The sequence below is a fragment of the Chlorocebus sabaeus genome, chromosome 10 (assembly GCF_047675955.1).
Source record: "Chlorocebus sabaeus isolate Y175 chromosome 10, mChlSab1.0.hap1, whole genome shotgun sequence".
In the NCBI taxonomy this organism is placed as follows: domain Eukaryota; kingdom Metazoa; phylum Chordata; class Mammalia; order Primates; family Cercopithecidae; genus Chlorocebus; species Chlorocebus sabaeus.
The window spans coordinates 89,001,929-89,026,146 of record NC_132913.1 but is presented as its reverse complement, the minus strand read 5'-3'; the positions used below and the strand labels follow the sequence as shown (position 1 = coordinate 89,026,146).

General features: G+C 38.4%; 1 protein-coding gene across 2 annotated transcripts; it reads left to right on the top strand.

The window, feature by feature from the left end:
- The first annotated feature begins 449 nt into the window (after nucleotides 1–449).
- Nucleotides 450–23,891, top strand: TMEM237 (transmembrane protein 237). 2 transcript variants are annotated; one of them, XM_038001749.2, is made up of 13 exons: nucleotides 450–589; nucleotides 3,020–3,051; nucleotides 3,690–3,694; nucleotides 4,929–4,985; nucleotides 7,098–7,235; nucleotides 10,561–10,681; nucleotides 11,779–11,936; nucleotides 14,161–14,284; nucleotides 14,911–15,102; nucleotides 16,190–16,263; nucleotides 16,922–17,015; nucleotides 18,197–18,318; nucleotides 19,728–23,891. In XM_038001749.2, exons 1-13 carry the CDS (start codon nucleotides 548–550, stop codon nucleotides 19,787–19,789), a joined length of 1,221 nt encoding a protein of 406 aa, XP_037857677.2. In that variant the 5' UTR covers nucleotides 450–547; the 3' UTR covers nucleotides 19,790–23,891. The 2 variants fall into 2 exon arrangements, with proteins under 2 accessions (XP_037857677.2, XP_007964048.3); XM_007965857.3 differs by lacking the exon at nucleotides 450–589 and adding an exon at nucleotides 1,308–1,340.
- The last annotated feature ends 327 nt before the right edge of the window (nucleotides 23,892–24,218 follow it).

Below are 24,218 nucleotides of genomic sequence, written 5' to 3'. Positions count from 1 at the left end.
TATCTGTTCATCTTCTGCATCATTGTCTTCTCCATATCCACACCATTCTTCCATCTTTCCCATCTCTTTCTTAACTGTAAAATAGAATGCATGATTCAAAATATTTGTAGTTCTGTTACTTAAAGTGAAAGTTATCTTAAAAAAAAAAAAACCTAACCAAATAAAACTATGCAAATTAAGTAGTTTGTAGTGATATTTATGTGAGGTCGGATTTGATTTTAAGGTTCTTCAAGAAAAAGTTTTTCCAAATTTGATTTACACAGTTGTGGGATGAAGGGTAAGCAATTGGAGAAAATGTGAGAATTGCCTATATTAATACACATCCACACACCCAGGCCCGCACAGACTCGTTGGTCCTAGAGAGTAAACACATTCGTCCCAAACCCAGCAATGCTTGGCAGGGCAGAGGCGGGCGGGGACCTGGCTCACCGGGAGGCGGCCTCGCCAGGCGCCACGAAGCCCCGGCGTCCCGCAGGCTGCAGCGTCGCGGGGAGCTGGGCTCGGGCCGCCGGCGGTTGCGCCGGGGAAGCCCCGCGGGGAGAGCACTATGAGGGCTGACTCGGGGGCTCGGCTGCAGGAGGGCCACCTGGTGAGCGGCGAGGGGCGCGTCGGCCTCCAGAGATGGCGGGTAAACAGCTACACTTGGCGGGGTGGGGGTGGGTGTGTGTGTGGGGCGCTAACGAGCTGGGGATCACTAAGGGAGAGCCTTGCTCATGGGGTGCGCGCGTCCGCCCCTCCAGCATTCACAAGAGTGGGACGGAGACCCAGGCGAGGCCGGGACCGAACTCCCGGAGTAAGGGAGAGAGGCCTGGCATGAAGTTTGCGGCGACTTGAGCCCGCGTTGCCACGACGACGCCTCACTTCTCTGAGGCCCAGCGCCCGGCGGGTGCTGGGGCTTCCAGCAAGGCCTCTCATAGACTCCCACTCCGAGAGGGCAGTAGCTGCCTAGAAGAGATCGTTGTTTGCCTGCGGAGTCCTTTAACCAAGGTCTTCCCTCACGCCTCGCTCCCTGCAAACAAATCACCGCGACCACTTAGGAAACCACGGGAAAGCTGCGATTGCAGCGCCACGGTCGCCGAATCTCTGCTCCTGGGCACATTACCCCAACTCAGAGGCCCTTTTTTGGCAGGGCTAGTCTGGACTGGCCAATCCAGGTCCCTGCGTGCCTCTCACCCCAACATACCCACCGGGCGCTGCGCGCCGCGTACTAGCCCGGCGGCGCTGCCCGATGACGCATTGCGCCTGCGCGCGCGACAGAGCCGGGAGGGGTGGGGCGCCCTGTGCTTGCGGGCCGGCGGCTGCCGAGGCCGGCTAAACACAGAATGGGAAAGAATCCTGTGGTAAGCGAGCCTCAGCTACTTTTAGTTGTTAGGATTTTTGTCTTCAGTTGAGCCGTCCTACTTTTGAGGAGTAGAGGTTGGGTCTCTTGGTGGGTGGAACGTCATTTTTGCGGGACTTTTGAAATCAGTTATGTGAACTGAGTCCTTGGATCGATCGCGCGCGTTTCGTAGCATCTGTAGAACAATAGCGCGTTCCCGTGATTGTCATTCTTTTCCAGTTGTAATTTTGACTACTGGATGGTATTACGGGAGCTTGCCTCGTCCTAATCTTGTAGTACTTGCATTAATCTACTGTTCGAACGAATGGATTGCTAAATGGGACAAACTACAAAAATGTCTAAAATTTAACCCTTTTGAATAAATGTCTTGTGCAAGCAGCATGAGATACTTGGAACATTAAATTGGCTTCTAGGCATTTCTCTTAGTATCTGATTCTGAAAATACTTCTCAACTGTAATGCTCTCTGAACTGCAAACACTTTTCTTATTCATATAAATGAGCGTTTAGAAGGGTTCCCCCCACCATTCTTTCTGCCCTAAAACGCATTCTTCCCAGTATATTCAAGTGGCCTTTTAAAAATTTGTGTTAGTATGTGGTTTAAAACCTCCACTGGTTTCCCATTGAATTAAAACAAAATCCAAACTCCTTCCCTTGGTCTGCAAGGCCCTAATTAAATCTGGCTCCTGCCTACCCCCTTGGTAATTGTGCGGCAGCCTTGCTGTCCTTTTACCTGAAATATTCCAGGCCCAATTTAACCTAAAAATCTTTGCATTTGTTCCGGTTGCTCCTTTCTCATTCAGGTCTCAGCTCAAATATCTCAGAGAAACTTTCCCTAACAAAAGTAGCACTCAGTCTCCTTCATTCATTACGTTTTGTGTGTTTGTGTTTGTGTATATATTACACAAGGTATGTATACAAGATATATGTCTTAAATATAGCATATATATGTTACACATGCTGCATATAATATATAGTATATATTATATATATTTAACCTTGTTTCTAATAACCACTAGAATGTAAGTTCCATAAAAGCAGAGTTCTCTCCGTTTTGTTCATTAGTGTACTCCTAATGCTTAGAAAAGGGCCTGGCCTAGAGATAGAAAGGAATGTAGGAAGGAAATAATTTTATATGAAATTTAGAATGGGAGAACAAATTTTAAATTGCCCATGTTTCTCATCAGTACCTCCCAGGTTTCACTGATGAACGAGATTATCAAGAGATTTGAAGATCCTGGTCCGATCCATTATATTTTTCTGTCATGTCTGAACAACAGACTTTTGAAAGAAGTGGTTTCGCCGGGCATAGTGGTTCACTCTTGTAATCCCACCACTTTGGGAGGCCAAGGTGGGCGGATTACCTGAGGTCAAGAGTTCAAGACCAGCCTGGCCAACATCGCAAAACCCATCTCTGCTTAAAAAAACAAAACTTAGCCGGGCATGATGGTGGGTGCCTGTAATCCCAGCTGCTTGGGAGGCTGAGGCAGGAGAATTGCTTGAACCCAGTAGATGGAGGTTGCAATGAGCCAAGATCGTGCCATTGCACTCTAGCCTGGGCCACAGAGCAATTACTCTGTCTCAAAAAAAAAAAAAAGAATAGCTTTATGGTGTTTGGGATACATGAAGTAAAGATGCTCTAGGCTTTTACTTACAAGCAAATTTCTTTTTTTCCCCCACAGCGTCCTCCACGAGCCCTTCCACCTGTGCCAAGGTAAACATAATTTACAGTAATTTCATTATTGAGCTTTAAAAATGGAAAATGAAGACAGTAGAAAAATTAACTAGTATCATTGCAAAATTACAATGATTCTGGAAACTCTTCTGAAAAATTTAGGGATTTTCTGAAATTTTAAAGGTGAAAAATCCTTGAATTATAAGAATAACGGTTATAATTGAATGTTAAATTTAAAAACCTGAATATCATCATGGTAGGATAATGGATCCATTCCCTTTCTAACTGTTTTAGTGTCTTTTTTTTTTTTTTAAATCAGAATTCTGATCTTTCGTTTGTGAGAATAGTTTCCTCAGAGTTTAAGCTGATTTTAATCAGTGACAAGTAAGAGTTCGTAATCTGCTTAATCCACTTTATTAATAGACAGTAGGGAATATGTATATGTGGGTTCAGAAAATATTGACATTATTTTATTAGTAGTGTTATTAAACAGCTTATTAATTATAAACAGTAAACTAGTCTGTAAACTAGCTATTACATGAAAGCTAATTTTATTTTAAATTTGTAATGATTTAAGTCAATTTTCACTGTGAATATTAACAGGTTTCTAATTAATTGTTCCTTTTTTTGTCTTTGTCCTGCTGATTAAATTTGTTTGGTGTTACATGACGTGTTAGTCAAGGTGAGTTAGTTTAATGTGAATATAAAATTTTCTAAATATAGTATTTGGTGTTCAAAAATTAGTTTGATTCCTTGGTTTGTTTATCTTAAAACCGAATCTGAATGGTGTAATTTGTAATTCTACAATATGTTTTTGTCAAATAATCTCCCATGACTACCATTTAAAAATTGTCATTAATATATAGCACTAGATGACCTTGCCATTATAAAAGCACTTCATTCCTGAATGGGGTCACCGAGCACACAACTGTTGGCTAGTTTGTAGCTCTGTAACGAGGACTGCACCTTCCTTTGTCTCATTTAGTCAGGGTAGACAAGGTTATACCATACTAAAAACCCCCAAATCTCAGTAACTTAGTATCACACAGGGTTATTTCTAATTAATACCAACTCCGCTATGGCAAAAACTGGGGACAATTGCCTTTCACTACCTTTTTACTATTGGTATAGCAATCTAGGCTACTTCTTTTGTTTTTGTTTTTGTTTTTTTTTTGAGACAGTATCTTGTTCTGTTGCCCAGGCTGGAGTGCAGTGGTGCAATCTCAGCTCACTGCAATCTCTGCCTCCTGGGTTCAAGTGATTCTTCTGCCTCAGCCTCCTGAGTAGTTGGGATTACAGGCATGTGCCACCATGCCTGGCTACTTTTTGTATTTTTAGTAGAGACAGTGTTTTGCCATGTTGGCCAGGCTGATGTTGAACTCCTGAGCTCAAGTGATCTGCCCATCTTGGCTTCCCAAAGTGCTGGGATTACAGGTGTGAGCCACTGCGCCTGGCTTGCAATCTAGGCTAATTCTATGCTGTGGTCCCACCATCTTAACATGAGGCTTCCTCAGTCACCACAACAAGGGAAGAGAAGCTGACAGATTACTCACTGGCTCTTTCAACGTTTGGCTCTGAAATGACACAGATTACCTGCTCACAGCCTATAGGCCAGAACCATAGACCACACCTATGTGCAAGGGGACTGGGAAATGTAGGGGATCAGATGAATATTTGTTGAACCCACTTTCTGTGTCATGGTTTCTAACATTACTGACTCGCAGTGTGCTACTGGTACCACAGTGTGGGCGCTCTCTGGTCTTCTCAATTTCTTGCCTTCTTCCCCTAATCTATAAAAGTTTGCTGGGCCCAGGGAAGAGAGGGAAAATTCTTCCTTGCTAAAAGTTCTCTTCTGATTGTTCTCTGCACTGAATTTTAGGCAGCCTTTTCTGTTGACGTTTTCCCCTGCTTTATAGATGATATTCCACTTAGTCGTCCTAAGAAAAAGAAGCCCAGAACAAAAAACACACCAGGTAAGATGTTATTCTTTGTTGTGTGGGATCACAAGTTTTCCCAGGACCTCAGGCATGGTAAACATCACAGATTAGGGAGAAGTAAGGCCCCAGCAGCCCAGAATCACCACTTCATTGAGGATAGAATTAAGGCCAGTTTGAAGCAGTGGAATTCCTGGTGGTGGTGAGGTGCAGGGCAGTGGGTAGCCTGAGGAGTATCTGGATGCATTCATGGAATAGAAGGTGGTGCCATCTAAGCTCCTACTTCCATGATATTCCTGAACTCTTTAAGATCTTTTATCCCTAGGCAACATACATGGTTTTAAGCTATGATTGATTCCAGACCCTTGAACAAGATACTGAATTTAGAAACACAGAGTTCTTAAATCTCACCTCAGTCAGATTATCTCTACATTAGAGCATGAGTCTGAAAGCATGGCCACATCATCATTTAAATAGTAAAGCTTCAGTCATGAGCAGAACTCGTTTTTGTCCTAGTCATCCACTAATAATCCGGAAGTTGCATCTGTAACTCTAAACCCAGAACATCTAGAATCCATCATCGCCTTTAGGAATAAATAATTTTTTACATCTCATAATTTTCTGCTAATGGAACCTGCCATTTTCCCAGCACTCAGGCTTGAAACCTCAAGGTTATCTTTACCTGATCCTTTAACTTCACTCTTTACTTGTGACTTCTCACACTCCTAAAAGGTTTCTGTAGTTGCTCCTCCTTTTTTAAAACAAACAACAACAAGAAAAACATAAAAGGACTCATACATACTGTCTTTGTTTCTTAATACATAGAGTTCTATGTATTCTTAAACAGTGACTTCATTGTATTATATGATAAGAACGTACCATAATCACTGGTCTGTTATTTATTTAGGTTATTTCCAATTTTTTACTCCAACAGTGTTGCAGTTCTACATAAAATAGTGGCTGCTAGGGAAGAAGTACTTCTGTAGGATGGATTGCTAGCAGTGGAATTGCTAGGTGCAGGATGCGTGTATTGTTGGTATGATTGACTGCTAAATTACCTTAAGGAAGCTTTAGTTGTTATCTTGCTACCTGTAGAGTCCGAGAGTGTCTCATTCTCTAAATCCTTAACATTGGACAATATCAATCATTAAAATTTTTTTGTTAATGGGCAAAAAGTAGCTTATTTTAGTTTGCATTTCTCTAAATACTAGTGAAGTTAAACATCTTTTCATTTGTTTATTGATACATTTCTATTTCTTTTTTTTTATTATTTATTTTTTTGAGATGGAGTCTTGCTCAGTTGCCCAGGCTGGAGTGCAATGCTGTGAATCTTGGCTACCTGCAACCTCCACCTCCTGGGTTCAAGTGATTCTCCTGCCTCAGCCTCCCTCAGTTGCTGGGACTACAGGCACATGCCACTACACCCGGCTAATTTTTGTATTTTCGGTAGAGATGGAGTTTTGCCATGTTGGTCAGGCTAGTCTTGAACTCCTGACCTCAGGCAATCCGCCCGCTTTGGCCTCCCAAAGTGCTGGGATTCCAGGCATGAGCCACTGCGCCCGGTGCCTTTCTACTTCTTCTTTTGTGAAGCAGACAAGCAAGGAAGGGAATGCAGTCAGGTAAAATCCAAATCTGCCAAAATGTGTTGAAATTCTTTTAAAAGATTTCATGAGGAAAGAGGTTGAAGTGAATGACCAAATGAAGAGACTGATAAATTACCTGCTAACTCCAATTATCCATGATGACTTTATCATTCTTTAACTTATTAATGAAGGACTTTACTATATAAAGGCTGATGAAAATTCTTAAGGCAAGAGGCAAGTAAGAGAATTCTCTGTCAGTTTTTATTGTGTTTTCCACCTTTTTCAAAGTTCTAAATGTTCTGAAGAAATTTCTCCTCCTCCTGTCTTTTGCTCTTCTTTTTAACCCCCTCTTTTTTTCTTCCTCAGCCTTTCGTATTCCTTCATTTATTTCTTTTCCTAACTTAAATCCCAAAGGTGAAGAGGAAGGAAAGATTTCGGGGGCAATTAGTTCTGAAAGAGATGGGGTTATTCTATAGGAAACATTCTAGTTACCTTTTCCTCCATCTTTTTAAAATTCGGTGATCTTTGCTCAAGTAATCTCATTTTTTTCTACTCTGTTTTTCTATAGCAAGTGCTTCCTTGGAAGGTCTTGCTCGGACTGCTGGTCAAAGGCCCTCTGAGGGCAGTGAGCCATCAACTAAAGAACTCAAAGAGCACCCAGAGGCTCCTGTTCAAAGAAGACAGAAAAAGACAAGGCTACCTCTTGGTACGTGAAGAAACCAAGGTTAGGTTGTGATAGCAGTTGTGATTTTGGTGACATGATAAAAACCTCTCTGCTCTCATTTTTTCCCCCCTATCAATATCCCACAGGTGGTTTCTTGCTTTTGTGTTTAAAATATTTACCACTAGAATAACTCCAATGGCTTCAGCCAAGAATACTTTATAGGTCTCTTTTGATCATATATGTATAGATTGTGAGAGAAGGGCGACAAATGCAGGACTAAACAGAAAGTTCAGATCTCAGTGCATAGAAAAACCTAATAAATGATGAAATGGACATTTCAGATTAGTGGGGAAATGATAGATTCTGTACTAACAATAATATAATGAAACAACAACTAATATTTGTTCAGTCTTTCTATGTCCCAGGCAGTTCACAAGGTAAATAAAATACTATACCACTTTTTGGCCTATCAAATTGGCAATGCTTTTTTCTAGTTATAAAATCCAATATTGATGGGAAATGGGTGCACTCACGCTTTTTGCTCATAGGGGCATAGATACAGCCTGTCGGATTTCTGGGAATAGTAGTAAATTCAATAGCTGCAGTAATTAAATAATGTTAACTGCAACATTATTTATAAGAGTAGAAATTGGTAATGACTCAAATATTTAACGGTGTGATACTGGCTAAATAAATCATACTTTATCCATAAATAGAAACCAGGTACTCATTAAAAGGATTGTTAGGGTGACACGGATAATCATCAGTTGTGTATTATTAAATCAAAAAACAAAGGTTATAAAATAGTATGTATTGGAGAATCCCATTTTTGTAAAATATACTATGTTAATTTCTTAGGGTTGCCATAAAAAATTACCACAAACTGAGTGACTTAAAACAACAGTTTATTTTTTCATAGTTCTTAGGTGAGAAGTCCAAAATCAAGTTGTCTACAGGACTATGCTCCCTCTGAAGTCTCTAGAAAAGAGTCCTTCCTTGTTTCTTCTAGCCTCTTTTTTTTGTTTGTTTTTTGAGATGGAGTTTCATTCTTACAGCCCAAACGGGAGTGCAATGGTGCAGTCTCAGCTCACTGCAACTTCTGCCTCCCGGGTTCAAGCGATTCTCTTGCCTCAGCCTCCCGAGTAGCTGGGATTACAGGCACCTGCCATGATGCTCAGCTAATTTCATATTTTTTGGTAGAGACAGGGTTTCATCATTTTGGCCAGGCTGGTTTTGAACTCCTGACCTCAGGTGATCCGCCTACTTCGACCTCCCAAAGTGCTGGGATTACAGGCATGAGTCACCGTGCCCGGCTGTTTCTTCTAGCTTCTTACGGTTGTTGATAGTCCTTGGCATTCTTTGACTTGTGGCGGCATAATGCCAATCTCTGCCTCCATCTTCACATTTTTCCTTGTGTGTCTGTGTCCACATTTCCCTCTTCTTATAAGGATATCAGTCATTGGATTTAGGGCCCATTCTAATCTAGCATGACCTCATCTTAACTTGATTACATCTGCAAAGACTCTATTTCCAAATAAGGTTACACTCACAGGTATTATGAGTTAGGACTTGAACGTATCTTTTTTGGAGCACAGTGCAACCCAAAACGTAAATATGTACATACATCTATATATTAAAAAGAATGGAAGAATATAGCAGTGTTACAGTGGTAGAAGTTTTAGAAGGAGGAAGTATGATTTTTAAAATTTTCTTCCTTCATTTATATTTTACTAATTTTTAATATTTTGAGCGTTATGACTTTTATAATAATTAGAAAAAGGACAAAGGGTTGTTTTGGAGTAAAACTCAGGGAAGGAACAAAGATGGGGAGATTAGTGCTCTCCTATTAACATCAGCCCTTATTCATAATTTATTATAAATTAATTTTCCTAATTACTTGTCCTTCTAGAAAACGGCGTGTCTTGATTGGATGGAAGAATTATAGGAGTAGAAGGGCAGGAACTAGAAAAGTCAGGAGAATGGAACATAATTTTGGAAGGCAAGTTGAAGTGGGATACCACAGTGCCTGGGGGCACTGAGGATCTATGAGGAGAAGGAAGGGGCGGATGATGGCAGAAGAAGGAAAAGAGACAGAAATGGTGCTCAGACTAGTTGTAACAACTCTACAATTTATTTCATTAGTGACAGTAAATGTAGTTTAATTAAAACTCCCTTTTAGTAAGTTAGTTAGGATACAAGTTTAAAAATCAAGATGGATACCAATACCTAGTTTTATAATTTGTGAAAAGTATGTTTACAGAAATGACCTTTTTTAGAAAATTCAAGACCCAACTAAGTTTTGGGTCAAAAAGGACCTGTCATTGCCATTCCAAAGTACACCAAGCCTGGCAGGTCAGCTTTCTAGATTTCTGGATTTAAAAATTGTGTTTTTGTTTATTTTGTTCAGGATGACCAATGGTAGGCTCTACTGCTTGCATTATATTTCCAGTCCAGGCTGTAAGTATTTTATTACAATAGAATTGTAAGGTCTTGAAGGTATTCCAGGGAACTAGTATTTCCAGATAGGAAGAGTAGCTAGTGGATTAGAAGAAGGCTTCACTGACTCATTTAAACTTCATACCTACCCTGTATACAGAAAAGAGTTAATATAGCAGACCTGAGACTGCTATCCTTGGAAAGGCCTGCTGATAAGATTGGCCCTTAGCTGGCGTCTGGGAACTTGGATGATAAACAGCTCCCTACACTGATAGAAAACTTTCCCTAAATTATAAGGTGGCTCGCTGTGCATTTGTGCATACAAAGTGATTTTTGCTGAACATCTGCTTCCCTTCTGGGCATCCAGAATTTTGGTATGTGCTAAGCTTATGTGACTAGCCCCTAACCTTGGATACTGTCTCTGATGAGCTTCCCTTGTAGAACATGTGTCACATGTGTTGTCACAACTCATTACTGGAGAGATTAGTGCATCCTATTTGACTCCACTGATAGAGGACTCTTGGAAGCTTGTACTTGGTTTCCTCTGGACTTGGTCCATGTGCTTTTTCCTTTTGCTGATTTTGCTTTATATTCATTTGCTGTAGTATACCATAATTGTGAGTGTGATGATTTCCAAGTCCTGTGAGCACTTCTAGAAAGTCAGCGAACCTGGAGATAATCTTGGGAATCTCAACACAGCCTGGGTGTTGGGTTGCTTAATTTTTTTTCATATTGTTTGCATTACAATTTCAATTTTTACATTAGGAGTTTAGAAGTATAACATTTTTTAGACGTTAAAAATTTGTAAGATAGTGAAAATATTTTTGCCCAATTAAAATTCTTGAAGTTCTTTTCTCTTACACAAGTCTTGTACATTACTTTTCTTTTTCTGTTTTAGTTATTTGAAAAGTTAAATTTATTTTGTTTTCAGAATTGGAGACTTCCTCCACTCAAAATAAGGCATCTAGTTCATCTTTATTACGAAATGAAAATGGTATTGATGCAGAGCCAGCTGAGGAGGCAGTTATTCAAAAACCTCGGAGGAAGACAAAGTAAGAATTTATTTTTCTAACTGTTCTCCAGGATTACCCTGATGCTTTGTTTGGAGTTCCCAGACAGTAGCTTCTCATTAAGTCTTATTACATACGTGTATTTGTGTACCTCTAGGGTAAGTATTATTACAAAAAATCAGTTAAACCAATCTAATGATAAATTTGAGAAGAGTAAACCACTGAGAAAATTTAAAAAATTAAGATTGTACTTAAGTAAAAAAACTTCAGTGCCATCTCTTAAAAAGAGGAACACAAATAGAATATATAAGTAGCAAAATTAAACATTAAGGATATTTAAAAATTAAAGATAATGAAATAGGCTATTATGATTTATTTTCTTATGTTAACAGAATTCAAATTATGATTATCTCAGCAATAAGTAAAACTGTGTTTTAGCATTAAGATAAAATGAGTAAAGTATACTTTAAAGAAATAACACTGGAAGGCATATATATAGCACTATTGTTTGTATTTGAAAATGAACCTACAAATAGTGATTGATGTCTGTGTTAGTCCGTTCTCACAATACTAATAAAGACATACCTGAGACTGGGTAATTTATAAAGGAAAGAGGTTTAATTGGCTCACAGTTCAGCATGACTAGGGGGGCCTCAGGAAACTTACAATCATGGTGGAAGGTGAAGCAAACATGCCCTTCTTCACAGGGCAGCAGGAAGGAGGAGAATTAGAGCTGAGTGAAGGGGGAAGCCCCTTACAAAACGATCAGATCTCCTGAGAACTCACTATCACCAGAACAGTCCCTTGACAGGTGGGGATTATTACAATTCAACATGAAATTTTGGGTGGGGACATAGCTAAATCATATCAGTGTCTACAGAGAATCATACAATTTTAAATTTGGAAAGAAGCTTACAGATTAGTTCAGTCACTTCAATTTTCAAATGAGAAAACTGAAGCCCTCAGAAATGTAAGTGACTTGCTGCACATAATAGTTAATAACAGATTTATTTGAGTAAAAATCAAATTTCTTAACTCCAAGTCCAGGGCTCTTTCCATTATATTTATAGCTAGTTCTGTATGTAAGTCTGTGAGTATTCAACAATCATCCATTTTTCATATATACTTCCTTATTACAGGAAAACCCAACCAGCAGAATTACAGTATGCCAATGAGCTAGGAGTAGAAGATGAAGACATTATCACTGATGAGCAAACTACTCTGGAACAGCAGTCTGTATTCACTGCACCCACTGGCATTAGCCAGCCTATAGGCAAAGTATTTGTGGAAAAAAGCCGTAAGTAGATGCCTTGTTTTAGAATATGAACTCTTAAAAATTGTACAAGGATATCCTTTATACTTCTGGAAATCTGAATTAAGGAATTAAGCAAAACTATGTACAACAATTTATACACAAAACTAGTCATCATGCTATGATTTGTGAGAGTGAAAAACTGGAAACAACCTAAATGTGAAATAGGAGAGGAATGATTTCAGTAAGTTGTGGTGTATCTATATAATAATATTCTTCACCATTAAATATCATGTTTAGGGAGAATTTTTCATTTTATGGAAAGATTCTGATAAAAGAGCATGTACACATGTGTACACACACACAGAGTTTGATCTATACATCGGACAAAAGACTTGAAGGAAATAGGCTCAAATATTAATGCTGGTTGTTTCTGAATTTATGGGGTTATGGGTAATGTAAAGATCTTCCCCACCCCTGCCTGATTCTTTATTCTTTCTTGTACTTTACCAGCTTCCTGCAATTGGTAGTAGTTGTGGTGGGACAGATAATGATATAAATTCTGCATCTGAAAATTAGAGAGAAAATACATGATGATACTATCATATTAAATAAGAAATACAACATTATAGCTGTATATTCTTTTGGAAAATAGTGCTGACATTGTATAATGTATACTGGCTACGAGACTAGGTTTGCAGTGTATTTTAGCTCAGGCTGCTATAACAAAATACCACGGACTGAGTGACTTAAACCACAGACATTTATTTCTCACCATTCCTAAAACTAGGACGTCCAAGACAAGGTTCCAGCAGATCAGGTTACTGGAGAAGGCCCCTTCCTGGCTTGCCAGTGGCTGCCACTGTGTTGTCATGTGGCAGACAGCGTTCTGGTGTGTCTTCCTCTTCTTAAAAAGACACTAATCTCATCATGGGAGCTTCATCCTCATGGCTTCATCAAAATCTGATTACCTCCCAGTGACCTCATACTCACTGGGGGTTTAGGGCTTCAACATATGAATTTTTGGGGGACACATTCAGTCTATAACACAGTGTTTAAGAAAAACCTACTCAAAGCATGATCATGACTGTATACTACCATGGATATGTTAAGGATATGCTGCCTAAAGAACTCATCTAAAACATAAAGGTTAGTCCTTAAAATTTACAATTTAGATTTTGTATAATTGTTTTAGAACTCTACTTCATAAGATCCCATCTAAAGGATCTTGCAGTTCTTGGCCAATAAGAAACCTGTGGTCTCTGGCTGACTTACCCAGTGTCTCACAGTTGGTTAGGGTGGAACTGGGACTTGAACTGTGGTTTTATGACTTCTAGTCATGTGGTTTTATTCATCTACCATGTGGCCATTTAATTTACTCCAGTTCTTTTTCAAGCAGTATCACTTAATCCTCATTTTTATTCTTGTTTCACTTAGCATAGAAATTTCCCTGCTAGAGTAACTGGCCATAACTGGCCATAAAAGGCACCAGTGATTCTACTGTCTGCCCGGAAGTTGTCTTTTTTAGGGAAAATTGTCACACCCCTGTCTTTCATCCTCCAAAACACCTGCGAACTGGGTTTGGTGAGGATAATTGAAATGGAACCTTTCCTGCTTCCTGAGGTCTATTTGTGGATTACTAGATATACAGGAAGGAGCCTCTGAATCAACAGTAAAAAGGCTAAAGCCCTGCTCGTACAATATTGCAGTGCTAACTCTTGAACTGATGTTCTTCACAGGAATGTTCTAAAAAGAAATTTATGAAGCAGCCCATTTCTTTCCTGTCATCCCAGAAAGCCATGCTACACATCCTGACATCTTTTTCTAAGAAATTTAAAGTAGTTTTCAAATATTGACTTACCTTGGTAGTATAGGCATATCAACTTTAATACTTCTAAAGTCTCTAAATTAGAATTTTGTAGACTAGGTCATGTTAAAGGTTTCTAGACTTTATTCTGGTTGAAAGTTCATTATTTTTTATTAAATATAATTGATTTCTGAAATTGTTACTTCACTTTGGATTGAGAAGAAAATACACTGACATTGCTTATTTTTCTTCAAGATGAAAAATTATGTTTAAGGAACCCAAAGTAAAGATCTTTCTGAAATAGGTGCTGAGTCAAGGAGAATTTTCAGATAGAACAGCAATATTTCAGTCTTAGTTTGCAGCTTCCTGAGTGTGGAATTTAAAAAAAAAAGAAAGAAAGAAAGAAAGGGCTACCAGGGTTCTCTCTCCCTAGTTGTTAGTAATTACATTATGTGTTCTTAGGGAGATTCCAGGCTGCTGACCGTTCAGAGTTGATAAAGACCACAGAAAACATAGATGTGTCAATGGACATGAAGCCTTCCTGGACCACCAGAGATGTGGCACTTACAGTGCACCGGGCTTTCAGGTGACTGCTTTTGTTGGACTTTTCTTAAAACAAATGTTAACTGAGTTCCGTAATTAAAGAAAAAAAATAGCCTATTGGTTGTTCAATATGGTTAACAAAATGACCACTTAAAATGGTAGGTAGGTGTTTTTTGTTTTTGTTTTTTGTTTTTTTTTTGAGACGGAGTCTCGCTCTGTAGCCCAGGCTGGAGTGCAGTGGCCGGATCTCAGCTCACTGCAAGCTCTGCCTCCCGGGTTTACTCCATTCTCCTCTCAGCCTCCCGAGTAGCTGGGACTAGAGACGCCCGCCACCTTGCCCGGCTAGTTTTTTGTATTTTTTAGTAGAGACGGGGTTTCACCGTGTTAACCAGGATGGTCTTGATCTCCTGACCTCATGATCCGCCCGTCTCGGCCTCCCAAAGTGCTGGGATTACAGGCTTGAGCCACTGCGCCCGGCCGGTAGGTGTATTTTTTAAACATCCTATTGGAATTGAATGATCTACCTATCAGTGTAACTAAAAAGAAAGAGCTTGCTTTTACTTGTCATGAAATGTTGAATTTTATTCTTGTATATGAAGAGATTTTAAACATGTTTTAGCTTTTTACTTTAGTAATTCATGTATAATAATCAAACCCTTTACCATTCAGGATGATTGGTCTCTTTTCTCATGGATTCTTGGCTGGCTGTGCTGTGTGGAATATTGTTGTGATATATGTTCTAGCAGGAGATCAGCTATCCAACCTCTCAAACCTTCTGCAACAATACAAGACTCTAGCGTATCCATTCCAGAGTCTTCTGTACTTGCTTTTGGCTCTGAGTACAATTTCAGCTTTTGACAGGTAATGCCTGTGACTCCAGATCTGTCTAACTTCTTCAGAAGGAAATGCTGAGCAAAATGTGTCACTGACCATGACAGTTTTCAAAATAGAATTATAGAGTATCAATATTACTTCAAAAAGTTTTAAGGCCAGTCTACTTCTGTTCTTTTTTGAGGGGATGAGACTGTTGTAAACAAAATATTCCCAAAAGACTTCACCCATTCCAGCATCAGTTCATAAGTCCAAAATTTCATCCAAATGTAGTCAACTCAGAAGTTCCTAAATATCATCTAAATCAGGTATAGGTAAGACTCAGAGCATTTGTATTTGTCTCCCAGCACTGCTGTAACAAAGTACCACACACTGGCTGGCTGAAAACAGCACATTTATTCTCTCGCGGGTCTGGAGGCCAGCAGTCTGCAATCAGGATGTGGCCAGGGTTGAATCCTTTTTCGAGGGCTCTGAGGGAGAGTCTGTTTCATGCCCTTCCCCTCACTTCCAGTGGTTGCTGACAATCCTTGGCATTCCTTGACTGTAGATGCATCATTCCAATATATGCCTCTATCGTCACACAGCGCTTTACCCCTGTGTATCTCTGTATCTATGTCTCTTCTAATAAGGACACCAGTCATACTGGATTAGGGTTCATCCTAATGACCTTATCTTAACTTTATTACATCTGCAAAGACCCTGCTTCCAAATAAGGTCACATTCATAAGTACTCCAGGTTAGTTCAACATATCTTTTTGGGAACACAATTTAACCCGTTTTTTAAAAAAAAAAAAACCACCTAATTAGAGCCTAATGATATGGGCAATAGAAAGAGGTAGAAACTAATGAAATTTTGTTTATCAAGTTTAAGTTTCTTTAGAATGTCTTAACCCCAAAGGAATGTTGTCCAAAGTAGTCTAGTTAGATGTTTTATGTGGCCTTTGTAAATAAGATAATTTTGTCATGTGTGTTATGTATACACCGTAACTACTTAAAACCTAGTAATAGTATATGTGGTAGCATTAGAATAGAGAAGGAAAAAACTATTGTCAAGAAAGTAAAGTTTTGTTAAAAAGTTTACAACTGCACTGTGACAAGAAGCTTTTATATTTTTTAGGATTGACTTTGCTAAAATATCAGTAGCAATCCGAAATTTTTTGGCCCTGGATCCTACAACTTTAGCATCTTTCTGTGAGTAAACAGTTTAACTTGGTAACTGTGTAATACTTGAGTTATACCATAATTTTGAACCAGGAAAAATGTTAATTTTTTTTTAAAGTTGTATTACTGCTCCTTATAAACATTACCTATAGATGGTCAGTGAATTTGTAATTAGAAACATAATAGGCATAATGTTGATAGAATTATTTTTCAATAGAGGTTCATCTGAATAACTTTGAAAAGCTTAATTTATTGTACTATATTACTTACTTTTTAACTTTTGTATTTTCTACTTGACATTAAACAGATTCAGCTGGTACGGCCTTTTAATAACAAACACTATTTTATGTCTTTCTGATTATTTGGAATGCATTTTGTTCTAAGTTTTGAGAATATTAATAAAACTAATTTTAGGACCTTGAGCAAGTCACTTAACTTTTAAAAAGATGTAGGTTCTTGTCAGTTCTAATGATGAAACAGTGAACGTCTCAAAAGATCCTTCTGCACTTGTTGTTCTCAAAAATTTATATAAGGATATCTGGCCTATTGAAATATGTTTATTTGGTAAAATAAATTTCTTTTATATCATCAGTCACCAAAGTACAGATTATTTTCGATATTAATCTATAAATTCAAAATAAACCAGGTTGTTAAAAATTATTAGTAATTTCATTTATCTTTTTCTCAGTGTACTTTACTGCTCTTATACTATCTCTGAGTCAGCAAATGACAAGTGACAGAATCCACCTTTACACACCTTCTTCTGTTAATGGTAGCCTCTGGTAAGAATTCACAATGACATTAGCAATTGTTAATGGCAATAACAGCAATTTTTCTTATCCTTCCATTCTTTTTCATCTACAAATAATGAAGGCTCTGTTTTTGTTTCCAAATCTATGGCAAGAAAATACTTATTCCTTTGGTTAATGGGTAACTATTGTTATATTCACCTGCATTTTTAAAGAAATATCTTCCTTTTAAAAATCTGTTTTAGATCTTCAAGTTATAGTTTTTTCTTGTTTGTTGCTGTTGTTGTTTTTTTTTTTTTTTTTTAAGATGGAGTCTCGCTTTGTCGCCCAGGCTGGAGTGCAATGGCACTATCTCGGCTCACTGCAACCACCGCCTCCTGGGTTCAAGCGATTCTGCAGCCTTAGCCTCCCGAGTAGCTGGGATTACTTAGGCACCCGCCTGGCTAATTTTTGTATTTTTATAGGAATGGGGTTTCACCATGTTGGCCAGGCTGGTCTTGAACTTCTCATCTCAGGTGATCCACCTGCCTTGGCCTCCCAGAGTATTGGGATTATAGGTGTGAGCCACTGTGCCCAGCCAAGTTATAGTTTTACAATAAGTCATCATATGATGGACGGAAGGAGCCCTGCATTCTTACCCACTATCAGGGAGTTTCATACCCCAGAACAGTGATAGGAGTGAGTAGCTGGGATAGATTCAGAAAACCAAGCAATGCTAGAAAGAGCAGAATAGGGAGAGCCAACATCTGCAGATCAGTGGCCAGCCATGAAGTTGACAGGATAGCTGAGATTCTAGTTCATTAAACTCAGAGAAGCAATCTTTTTTTTTTTCCCCAAATGCTGAATGTGGCATCCAAAAGTAGTCTTTTTTGAGAGAGTGGCTAGGGACATTAGGTAAAGAGAAAGCAAATATACTTTATTGATGAGTAATGTCATGGTAGTTGGAAGGAAAACTTTTAGAAAATTTTCTTGGGAATACTAACTTTGCATTTATGTGAATGTATAGAGCAGATCTGTTTAGAGTTTAACCTTTGAACCCTTGTTCTCATTATATATGTGGTATATTTTACAGGGAAATTATATTTTCTTTCACCCTTTACTTGTTATTTCTCTAGGAGATGACTGCTGTTTTTTCTTGAAGTTCCTAAAATAGATATATTTGTATATATGAACCAAACTGAAGGTACTTCTAATGAGTATTTCTACCTTTTTAGGGAAGCAGGAATTGAGGAACAGATTCTCCAGCCATGGATTGTGGTGAATCTCGTGGTGGCTCTGCTGGTTGGATTATCTTGGCTATTTTTGTCTTATAGGCCAGGCATGGATCTTAGTGAAGGTATTAAAGAAAAAAATAGTATAAGAATATCCTGAAATCTTCTATAATGGTTTTATAAACCTCCTTTTAATATGTATAGCTTATAATATTCCAATCACAAAGATACATTTAAATTAAAATAATACAAGCAGAGAGAAAATAAAGTGGTGTAACAGAATGCCAAGAGAAGCAGGGAGGACTGCCTAAGAGGGCTGGAGTCTGGAACTACTTAGTGAGGGGCGTCTGTGGCCCTTGTGCGTATTCAGGAGGTATTTCTTCTCTTGGAACCCTTCAAGTAATTTAGAAAAAGTCTTTGCTCTTTACTTCTCTTAGTTTCCTGCTGATGAAAGTATCTCTTAATTTTGAAATAAATCATGCTTCGTCTACATAGCCTTTCTGTCAGACACATACTCAAGTTAATTATTCTTACCTCCTCTATTTGGTACAAATTCTTAACTCTTCATTGTTTAACACAGTGTTTAGTACTCTTACTTTTAACATGCTCAGTGTGCAGTGATTCACTCATCTCTAGTTCCCAGACCCCTTCTGGAACACCTGAAGAAGAATCATCATATTAGCAAACTGCTGAACTTTTATGCTACTTGAGGAATTTTTAGTATTTGTATTGTAAATTGTGTTTCCTTGGGCAGTGTTCAACAGTTTGACCCTTGAACATCTTTTATGGATATTTTCTTGACCTTGGTTATTATTTTATTTTTGATTTGATCAACTATTTACAACCCATCTGCCTCAGAAGCCTTAGCATGGAGAATTTCGCCAACATCTATGCTAAGTAATAGTTTAAATGTAGAAAATGTCAGCTAATAACATTCTACATTGTGGTTGGCATCAAAACTGCATCTGGATTTTGCAGTATTCAGTCTAAATCATAAAGTGTGTGTTACTTAGTAAGTATTTCCAGAATCCTGTTCTTTTAAGGCCATGTTAGTCATACAACATGTAGATTTAAAAAGTAAGTATAAAATGAGTTATAATACCTGGCTTATTGGGTTGTTTTGAAGATGAAATGGGATGACCCATTTAAACTATCCTGGCACATATCTCTTGTTAGTTCTAGGTCCTTCCTCTGTATCTGTCCCCTATATTTTAGATGATCCCATCACTGTAGAATTAGACCTTTTAGCTGTTTAATGATCTTTGATTATCTAAGTGACTTAAATTTCCAGGTAGGATTTTGTATATTGCCCCTATTATGTTTTACTTTTAAGGTATTCATAATTTAAAATTTAAATATTTTAAAATGTAAAACTTGTACATTTGTTATCAGCTTACCTTTGAAATCAGATTTCACTGTCAAGAAATCTATTGAGGGCTTTCTATGTCAATTTTTAAAAGACTATAAATAAGCTATACAACTCTGTTGGAGGCACTGGGAAACAATTTTATGATCTGTTCATTTTCTTCTCCAGAGTTAATGTTCTCCTCAGAGGTGGAAGAATATCCTGATAAAGAAATCAAAGCCTCTTCATAATACCAGCTAACCTTTGGAAGAATAGTGACTCAGTATTTGTCCCACTTTTGTTTTTAAATGTATTTTTATAAGATGTATACATGTATATTTGTAATAGATTTTTTTGATTATATAATACTGAAACATCTCTCAATATTATGAAAAATGTTAAAATTGTATTTGTTATTTATGTCCAGATATTAATTTGTATAGCATTATCATCTTAATGACAAAGGGAATAATGAACTAGAAACCAGCAAGTGAAAGTGTTTATTTCCTATTTTCTCAAAACAGTTGTATTTATAACTATTATCTTAAAAAGCACTGGTTCAGAAAAAGCCATAACTTAAATAGTGTTATAAAATATATATCAAGTTTAAACATAAATTTAGTGAATATGGTAGAAGGGGAAAAAAGCCTTCATGTTTGACCTCCCCTTACTGAATAAATTGAAATATGAAATTTATCTTTTCTGAAACTGGCTTAGTGATTGAGTATCATGTAATAATTATAATTTAGCTTTAAAGATGCTTTACATCATGGCCAATAAAAAGGGAATGTATCTTCTGTTTGAAGAATTTTATAATGAAAAATTTTTACCTAGAAGTAACTAAAAAGTTGCTTCTTACTATAATTTGTACTACTGGTTCTCATATCTGGTTGTACATCAGGATCATAGAGGGAGCTTTTAAAAAATCTATGTAGTAAAAGAGGCTGAGCAGGGCAAGACTCGGGAATAAAGGAGAGACCTGTGAGCTTGTGGGCTCCCAGTTGACATCTGCAGTACCCTTTCCTGTGTCTCTTTTTTTGGGGTGACAAGAAATAGGAGTGGAAATTCACTATCTCTGTACTCCACCTCTTTGTCAGACAGGTTTCTGGCTTTCCAGGAAATCCCACTCTTGAGATAGGGTCCTGCACTGGAAAAGATCTCTTCAGAACTATATCCAGTGGTACCTCAGCTGTTGTGTGTGAGACCCTAGAGCTCAAGATGAGGAGAAGACTAGTTATGGGAAGAAATGTTTCAAAGGCTGTTAAGCACATCAATAAGACTGTTGGGCCTACCTTGATTAGCAAGCAACTGAATGTTACGGAACAGAAGAGGATTGACGAATTGATGATAGAGATGGTTGACCCTGAGAATAGGTCTAAATTTGGTGTGAACTTTATACTAGGAATCTCTTTTGCTGTTTGTAAGGCTGGAGCTGCCGAAAAGGGATTCTCCCTGCTGTCACAGAATTGTCAATTTGCTGGCAATTCTGAAGGCATCCTGCCAGTTCCAGCTTTCACTGTGACCAGCAATGGTTTTCATTCTGGCAATAAGCTGGCAGTATAGGAGTTCATAATCTTCCTCGTCAGCAAACTTCAGGAAAGCCATGCTCCTTGGAGCCAAGGCTTAGCACACTTGAGCAGTGTCATCAAGGAGAAATGTGAGAAAGCTGCTGCCAATGTGGGGGATTGTGGTAGGCTGTATAATGTCTCCTAAAGATGTCCATGTCCTAATCCCTGGAACTTGTGAATACACTACTTTACATGGCCAAAGGGATTTGCAGATATGATTAAGGTTATGAACCTTAAAACAGGGACATTGTCCTGTATTATCCAGAAAGGTCCAGTGTAATCTTATGAGTCCTTAAAAGCAGATAAGAAAGCCTTTTATGTCTGTAGTCAGAGAGGTCATTGCTGACTTTGAAGATGGAAGAGGGGGCCATGAGCCAAGGAGAGTGATGACCTCACAGCTGAGTATGGCCCTTGGTCAACAATGAGCAAGGAAATGGATTTCAGTCACATAACTGCAAGGAACTGAATTCTATGAGTATCCCAAATGAGTAAGGAAACAAATCCTCCCCTAGAGCCAAGAAAGGAATGCAGCTCTGTGGATACCTTCGTTTTGGCCTGGTGCTGCCCATGTCAGACTTTTGACATACAGAGCTGTAAGATAGCAAGTGTATGTTGACTAAGCTGCTAAATTGGTGGTGATTGGTTATGGCAGCAATAGAAAGCTAATATAACAATAGAAAGCTATATATAGCAATAGAAAGCTATATATCTTAGAGAATAAAGAAGGCTACAGCTGCTGTGGAATGCACTTGGGAAAGCTGGCTACATTGATAATATGTAACTGGCATGGGCATAGTTGCCTTGAGTCCTTCCAGGTCTGGGACGTACAACTTAGGCTTCAGATCTCCTAATGACCCAGGAGGCACATAAACCCGAGCAGCTGGTAGCCCTGTATAAGTCCTTCATCAGGGAAAACTCAATGTTTTCCCTGATGAAGGACTTGTACTGAGAACTCAATGTTTTCCCTGATGTTTCTGGTGTCTCAAAGATTGTTTGACCGTGATGACTGGGAAGTTTGGAAGAAGTTCACTGCTAATGCATGTCTCCAGGAAGTAGGGAATGATCTCACAGTGACACTTGAGGCACACTGCTAAGGCTGTCGATGATAATTCATGTAACTTTCTCCAGCTTACAGTGGACTAGGTTGACATGCAAGTTGATCCAGTCCAATTGGTAAGGCATCATAGTTTCTCATTACTCACTGACTTAAAATACTTTTATTGCCAATCTGGTGAGGCACTGCCCTGGGTAGATAACACAGGGGCACCTTGCTGATCAAAGCCCTTGGCCAGGTACAAAAAGCTCAGTTTCTAAAACTCTGTCATTTCAATAATGTTATAAATTGAATCATACAGTATGTAATTTTATGGGATTGACTTTTTTTCTGTTCATCTCTTTTTTTCTGAGTCATCTCAGCTGTTGTGTGTATCAATAGTTCATTTCTTTTTACTGTTTTGTTTGGTTTAACTCATTGACCTATTGAAGGATATCTGGGCTCATTCCAGTCTGAATAATGCTGCTGTGAACATTCATGTACAAGTTTTTGTGTGAACATTAAGTTTTCATTTCTCTGAGATAAATGCCCAGGAGTGAAATTGATGGGTTGTATGTAGTTACATATTTAGTTTTTAAAGAAACTGCCAAGCTGTTTTCCAGAGTTGGTGGTACCAACTAATTTCCCATGACAATTTTGTGAAGAGTCCAAACTAGTTTTGCTTTAGAGTGTCTCACCTACATTTTTGAATTGTCTGACATTTTCCTAATGACATCACGTAATTTGTTCCTCAGTCTCCTAAATTTCCTGTAGACTGGAGGTTAGGTCAAGCAGTTTGATTAGATTTTTTACAAAAATAAGATAACTTCATCTGTCATGCTATTTACTTTATGTTGCATAACATGAACCCTAGGAACAGAGTGAACTGCTGGACAGCAAGTTTCATTGGGTGCAGTCATTAACACACCACATAGTATAAATCTGAAATAATGACAAACGTGTTAAGGGCCTTGGGATATTGGGCCGTGTACTCTGAGGAGCGCAAGGTGAGTTGCAGGTTCCTGCCCCTAAAGAACTCTTATCTTTTGAGATTAGCAACTAATAGTGTGAGCCCACTAACAGGATGTGAAAGTTGTCAAAATCAAGTTGTAGTCATTGTGTTAAAAATCCTAACAAATAGAGCTGGGGAAGGCCATGAAAGGAGGATTTTCATGCACAGATGCCTGATAATGAGGACTATCATAAAAGACTGCACAAAACCACACCTTGCACAAAGGCAGTCACAACCTGACACACAAAAAATACTTCTATGAGGACATTTGCCCAGCAACTGCCTGTCCAATGTCCAAAAGGCAACATCCTTGTTATTGATCCTTGTAGCCAAGGATAATTCTCTCAAAACAATCATTTTTGCTTTAAAAACCATTGTCTTCCTTTACCTCCCTGAATATGCACATAGTTTACTGTGGCACTTGTATTCTCATTGCAATGCCATTCCTGAATAAACATTTTCTTTCAGAGAGTCTGCCTCTCTGTTATTTAGGCTGACAAGGATATGCCAAGAAGTAGCTTGGATACAGCAGTTAACTCTGCCTTTAGGGTATGTGTGTATGGGGATATAAGAGTTAACTAAAAGCTGACCTTTGAGCTGGTCCTTGAATAAAAGAAATAGATTCAAAAATAAGAGGAATAAATAATGATCCTAAGCTAGGAGAGTACATTTTGTAGACCTTTGGTTTCCATATTAAGAAATTTAGATTTTTGTGTACAATAAAAAAGTTCTGGAATTACCTGGTTTTGTTCTGTTTGTATTTATTTAAATTTTTAATTTAACTTTTATTTTAGGTTCAAGGGTACATGTCCAGGTTTGTTATATAGGTAAATTTTGTGTCGTGGGGGTGTACAGATTATTTCATCACCCAGGTAATAAACCTAGTACCCAAAAGGTAGTTTTTGATCCTCTCCCTCCTTCCATCTTTCACCGTCAAGTAGGCCCCAGTGTCTGTTGCTCTCCTCTTTGTGTCCATGTGTTCTCGTTGTTTAGCTGGCATTTTTAAGTGAGAACATGTGGTATTTAGCTTTCTGTTTCTGTGTTAGTCTGCTTAGGGTAATGGTCTT

Excerpts from the sequence above, each read along its gene's own strand:
- TMEM237 (XM_038001749.2), top strand. The coding sequence starts at position 548 with ATGAGGGCTGACTCGGGGGCTCGGCTGCAGGAGGGCCACCTG. Across the intron at positions 7,236-10,560 it reads AAAGACAAGGCTACCTCTTG|AATTGGAGACTTCCTCCACT; the intron begins GTACGTGAAGAA and ends TTTTGTTTTCAG. Across the intron at positions 17,016-18,196 it reads TCTGTTAATGGTAGCCTCTG|GGAAGCAGGAATTGAGGAAC; the intron begins GTAAGAATTCAC and ends CTACCTTTTTAG.